The sequence below is a fragment of the Cucurbita maxima genome, unplaced genomic scaffold (genome assembly GCF_002738345.1).
Source record: "Cucurbita maxima cultivar Rimu unplaced genomic scaffold, Cmax_1.0 Cma_Scf00030, whole genome shotgun sequence".
In the NCBI taxonomy this organism is placed as follows: domain Eukaryota; kingdom Viridiplantae; phylum Streptophyta; class Magnoliopsida; order Cucurbitales; family Cucurbitaceae; genus Cucurbita; species Cucurbita maxima.
The window spans coordinates 1,447,355-1,453,354 of NW_019272046.1; the positions used below are offsets into that span (position 1 = coordinate 1,447,355).

General features: G+C 35.1%; 1 protein-coding gene and 1 long non-coding RNA gene across 2 annotated transcripts in view; one reads left to right on the forward strand and one right to left on the reverse strand.

The window, feature by feature from the left end:
* LOC111466155 overlaps positions 1 to 2,190 on the reverse strand; it is a 21,112-nt gene extending 18,922 nt beyond the window's left edge. Inside the window, exon 1 of the long non-coding RNA XR_002714334.1 lies at positions 2,178 to 2,190. This is a non-coding gene — a long non-coding RNA (uncharacterized LOC111466155). The remainder of the gene's footprint in view (positions 1 to 2,177) is intronic.
* Positions 2,106 to 5,941, forward strand: LOC111465928 (protein SCARECROW 1-like). Its single transcript, XM_023110401.1, has 2 exons — positions 2,106 to 4,658; positions 5,396 to 5,941. Exons 1-2 carry the CDS (start codon positions 2,569 to 2,571, stop codon positions 5,859 to 5,861), a joined length of 2,556 nt encoding a protein of 851 aa, XP_022966169.1. The 5' UTR covers positions 2,106 to 2,568; the 3' UTR covers positions 5,862 to 5,941.
* The last annotated feature ends 59 nt before the right edge of the window (positions 5,942 to 6,000 follow it).

The following is a 6,000-nucleotide window of genomic DNA, read 5'->3' on the forward strand; positions in this document are numbered from 1 at the left end:
AAAAAATATATTATTATAGTTGATTTTGGACCAAAACTATTAATATTAATCAACCAAAATTATTAATATTTTATTAAAAAATATATTAGTATACGAAAATTAGTAATATATATATTTAAAAAAAATACTATTTTAGTTTAAAAAAAATAATTTGATTTAGACGAAAATTATTAATATTTTATAAAAAAAACTATTTTAGTTAAAAAATTATATTATTATAGTTGATTTTGGACCAAAACTATTAATATTAATGAACCAAAATTATTAATATTTTATTAAAAAATATATTAGTATACGAAAATTAGTAATATATATATATATATATATATATATTTATTATTTTTTTTAAAAATACTATTTTAGTTTAAAAAATAATTAGCATTGATTTAGACGAAATTATTAATATTTTATTTTTTTTAAAAAAATACTATTTCAGTTAAAAAAAATTATTAACATTGATTTGGACGAAAATTATTAATATTTTATTAAAAAATATATTATTATACGAAAATTAGTAATATATATATATATATATATTTAAAAAAAATACTATTTTAGTTTAAAAAAAATAATTAGCCATTGATTTAGACGAAAATTATTAATATTTTATGTAAAAAAAATACTATTTCAGTTAAAAAAAAATTATTAACATTGATTTGGACGAAATTTATTAATATTTTATAAAAAAACTAAAAAAAAAAATTATTATAGTTGATTTTGGACCAAAATTATTAATATTTTATTAAAAAATATATTATTATTTTTTATTTTAGACTAAAATTATTAATATTTTAGTTTAAAAAATATATTATTATCGTTGATTTTAGACTAAAACTATTAATATTAATCAACGAAAATTATTAATATTTTATTTCAAAAAATACCCTTTTAGCTTAAAAAAAAATATCATTTTTTTTCTTTCTATTTCAAAAAATATTCTTTTTGAGTTTTCAAATTTTCTAAATACTTTTAAATTTTTTCAAAAATTTTAAAAATTATCTTTAAATTTTTGAAAAAATTTCAAAGAAATTTAATTTTTTTAAACAAAAATCAAATATATTTTACATTTAGTACTCTCTTTCAAAAATATTTATGATTTTTTATAATTAACGATAAAAATATTTTTAATTTTTTTTAATTTGAAAATATTATTGAAACTTATTTTATACCAATTATGATAATTTTACTAAAATAATTTTTCCCCTCCATATATATATATATATATATATATATATATATATATATATATATATATATATATATATATATTTATAATATGAAAATTATAAATAGTTTTGGTGGTTTCCATTTCCCCATATATTTGACTTTTAATTTATTTGTTTCAATCCCACCTTTTTACCTTTTTGCTCAAACCTTTTCAAACTTACATGGGGATTTACCAATGCACTTTTGCTTCCCCTTTTTCAATGTTTCTATTTTTTTTTTCTTTCCAATTTTTAAATTAAAAATAATTTTTAACTGTCTAATTCAAAAGGATACTATACTAAAAGCTGACGGGTGACAAGAGCAAAGACGATAAACAATGAGAGAGCACAGTCGAGCACAGTCGAGAGAGCACAGACGATAAACAACGAGAGAGCACAGACGATAAACAACGATAAATTATTTTTTTAATTATTTTTTGGTATTTAAGTTTATTTTTAGTGTTTAATTTTTATGAGTTAAATTCTTAAATTTTTAAATATGATATGTTAATATTTTAAATTTGTTTTTGTTGAAATAAATATTAATTCCAAAAAACACATATAATATATTAAATTAAAACTTTATTTCATGAATTTTTAGCTATTTCTCTACGGATTTTAACTTATTTGATTTATTATAACACAATATTAAAAAAAATTTAAAATTAATTTAAATTTATATTAATAGAACTATTAATTCTTAAATTTTTTTAATAATAGATAATTATAGATATCTTAGATTAAATTTAATTATTTACAAATATAATCTAAAATAAAGCGATTAAAATATTTTTGTAAAGAAGAAAATAGAACAAAAAAAAAAAAGAAAAAAAAAATATATATTTCCACACTATAAAATGGATAAATGGACAAGTCAAGAAATTTTGGAAGGCAGCAATGGAACAATGGCGGGTCGATTATGTTCCTCCATTTCCGCCATGGATGCGACAGTGAAGAAGCTCCTGCTCAAACTGTAATGCGAAGAAGAAGAAGAAAGAAGAAGGAATCTATCTGTCTCCTCTTCCATTTTAATACTGTTTTCTTTTCAGTTCCTGATCTTCTCGATTTTGCACAACGATTTTCTTTTCAAAAAGCCCCCTCTCAGATGCATCCAAAATCCATGGCTTCCGCGTACTTCGCATTATTAAAAAGCATGAAGGCATAGGGGCTCGTGTTCTTGCTCGAGAGAGAGAAGAGGAATCCTCTAGTTGCTGTCCAAATCTTCGTGCCGTTTTCTGCTTGGATTTCGCTTCTGTTTCCAAATCTTACAAATCTGCGTTAATGGTAGCCATTACTCCTGCTACCTCCTTCTCCTTTATGAAGAACACCGATCGTCGCCATTGCCATATCTTCTCTACCTCCAATGGCAACTTACGCTTTGCTTGGCGACTCCACTGTCCGCGTTAATGGCGGTTTCGATGACGGTTCACTGACCAGCAACTCGACGAACAGCAACGGCAGCGAAGAACTTAATCAACAGATTGTTCAAGTTCCGGTTCAGGTTTCTCAACCGCCGCCGCGATTACCGCCTGGAAAAATGGTGCGGAAGAGAATCGCGTCGGAGATAGAGATCGAAGAACTCGACGGCGGAGGCGGCGGTATCGCCGCCGTTAATCCACGGTTTTGCCGGCGGAGTTTGGCTTCCGATCGTCCTTTTGCAGGTGGAGAAAATAAGACGAATGAGAATGTGGATAACTATTGTTCTTCTTCAAACCCTAGCCATGGCGCTAACCACTCCACTGTGCATAATTTAACCGCTCTGACGTCAGTTGTGGTCGCAGGGTCAAATTTATCAAATCCTCCGTCTGGTTCTGATGCTACGGCTTCTTCCACTACCTCCAACGTCTCGTCTCTTATTGATAGTACTCTTCCTGTTCTTCGTCCTCAGCCCCACCATCGCCATTTGCAGAATCCTGCAGTCTGTGGGTTTTCTGGTTTACCCTTGTTCCCACCCGAGTCGAATCACCACCACCACCACAACAAGTTCAATACTCGCAATAATCCTTTCCCCATTCCTAATCCATGTCAGGTTGTTCTTCATAATCCTCCAACTTCTACAACGACCTCCATTATTGCCGCCGCTTCTACTCCGATGGATGATTCCTCCGCCACTGCTTGGATCGACGGTATTATCAAGGATTTAATCCACAGCTCCACTGTCGTATCCATTCCTCAGCTTATTCAGAACGTTCGTGATATTATCTACCCTTGTAACCCCAATCTTGCGAACCTTCTTGAGTTTCGTCTTCGTACTTTGACAGAACCTAACGTTCCTAACTTCGCCGCTGAGGATCAGCGTGTTAGGAAATCGCCCTTGCCGTCACCAGCGCCGGTGGGCGGCTTGGGGCTGCAGCAGAGGCAGTTCAATCAAGAACATGAGCAAGAACAGGATTGTTCTGGGTTGAAGCTTAATCTCGATTCTTCTCTGCATAATCTTCCTAATTTCTCCTCTCAGCCTCCGTTTCATGACCCATACCTCCACTGGGGAGCCACTCCTACCCCCGCCCCCACTCCCTCCGTCGCCACCACCGGCGGCGAGGTTCCCGGTCATCAACTTAATCTCTCTTCTGTTGCACATTCATCATTTATTCCTCTAAACCATATCCCTTCTAAGCCACAGCCAGAACAGCAAAACTCCTGTCCGGTCAATGTGAAGGCAGCGGCGGCGGCGGCCGCACAGCCATCGCCCTCGCCGCCGACGAGTAATGATCCTTCAACGACTGCGTTACTGATTAGAGAGATAAAAGAGGAGATAAGGCAACAGAAGAGAGACGAAGAAGGGTTACACCTCTTGACTTTGCTTCTTCAATGTGCAGAAGCCGTTTCTGCTGATAATTTAGAAGAAGCCAATAAGATGCTACTGGAAATCTCGGAGTTGTCGACGCCCTTTGGCACATCGGCGCAAAGAGTGGCGGCGTATTTCTCAGAAGCAATGTCGGCGAGGCTTGTGAGCTCATGTTTAGGCATATACGCCGCTTTGCCGCCGACGTTATTGCCCCATACACACAGCCAGAAGATAGCCTCAGCCTTTCAAGTCTTTAATGGCATAAGCCCATTTGTCAAATTCTCACACTTCACAGCCAATCAAGCCATTCAAGAAGCCTTCGAAAGGGAAGAGAGAGTTCACATCATAGATCTAGACATCATGCAAGGCCTTCAATGGCCAGGCCTCTTCCACATCTTGGCGTCTCGGCCGGGTGGGCCGCCCTATGTCCGCCTCACTGGGCTGGGGACCTCTCAGGAAGTTCTTGAGGCCACTGGCAAACGCCTCACTGAATTCGCCGAGAAGCTTGGCCTTCCGTTTGATTTCTTTCCTGTTGCAGATAAAATTGGCAATCTGGACTTGGAGAGGCTCAACGTGAGCCAAAGGGAAGCCGTTGCCGTCCATTGGATGCAGCATTCTCTTTACGAAGTCACTGGTTCTGATTCCAATACGCTATGGCTTTTGCAGAGGTATACTAACTTACAAACCCTTCAAGCTTTTCGTTTGATCTTCATCTTTCATGGGGTTTCCCGTTAATTACTTTATCATAAGCATATCTTAAGAATTACGACTCTCCATAGTTCTCTCGTGATTTTGCTTTTGTTTTTCACGAAAGGTCTTATAACAATAGAAATGTATTCTTTACTTATAAACCCATGATCATCCTCTTAATGAGCTGATGTGGGACTCCCCATCAACCATCCCCCTCGAACAAAGTATACCATAAGGCCTATGGAGCCCTCAAAGAATTATGAACGTCGAAGGTGTGGTCAAAAAGTGACTCAAATGTCGAATGAAGGGTGTACTTTGTTAAAGTCACGATTCTCTATAATTATATGATATTGTTACTTTGAGTATAAGCTTTCATAGTTTTGCTTTTGGTTTTCTCAAAATTCCTCGTAACAATAGAGATAGTATTTGTACCAACAACCTGGCATTAACATGGCATTAACAGTGATTCTTAGTCTTTCGCTTACCTCCATTAACCCCTTGCTTTTTTTCAAAATGATGAATAGTCTTCAACAGTTTAAATCAAGCAAAAAGTTGACTGACTAATTCATTGTTATCTCTGTGCAATGCACCGTAAAAAAGCTGCACTCTCATCTCATATTTGATATTTTCACTGAATAATCCATTCATTTGTTTACATGTTGCTGATGAGTACATATTAAAAAGCATTGCTATCTCTGTCTTAAACTGATACCAGATTGGCTCCAAAAGTGGTGACGGTGGTCGAACAAGATCTGAGCCACACAGGCTCCTTCTTGGGAAGATTCGTAGAGGCCATTCATTACTATTCAGCACTGTTTGACTCTTTGGGTGTCAGCTATGGCGAAGAGAGTGAAGAGAGGCACTTAGTGGAGCAGCTACTGTTATCAAGGGAGATCAGAAACGTGCTGGCCGTCGGAGGACCGTCGAGGAGCGGCGAAGTGAAGTTCCAAAACTGGAGAGAAAAGCTGCAACAATCTGGGTTTAAGGGCATTTCTCTGGCCGGTAATGCTGCAACTCAGGCCACTCTCCTCCTCGGAATGTTCCCTTCCGATGGGTATACGCTTGTGGAAGACAATGGGACTTTGAAACTTGGGTGGAAGGATCTATGTTTGCTGACAGCGTCGGCTTGGAAGCCGCCGTTTCATCACCATGATGCCGGCAACCACATCCCCAGGTACTGACATTTTTGCATTTTTGATTCTATATAGTGGTGTTGATTTTGTTTGCTAATATCGTCATAATCATTATCATTATTCCCTTATTTTTATGGCTTTTTTTTTTTTTTTTTTTTTTTTTTTTTTTTTTTTTTTTTTTTTTTTT

Bases quoted from the DNA above. Each gene is read 5' to 3' on its own strand.
- LOC111465928 (XM_023110401.1), top strand. From the start codon at position 2,569: ATGGCAACTTACGCTTTGCTTGGCGACTCCACTGTCCGCGTTAATGGC. The intron at 4,659-5,395 runs GTATACTAACTT...AACTGATACCAG, and splicing joins ACGCTATGGCTTTTGCAGAG to ATTGGCTCCAAAAGTGGTGA.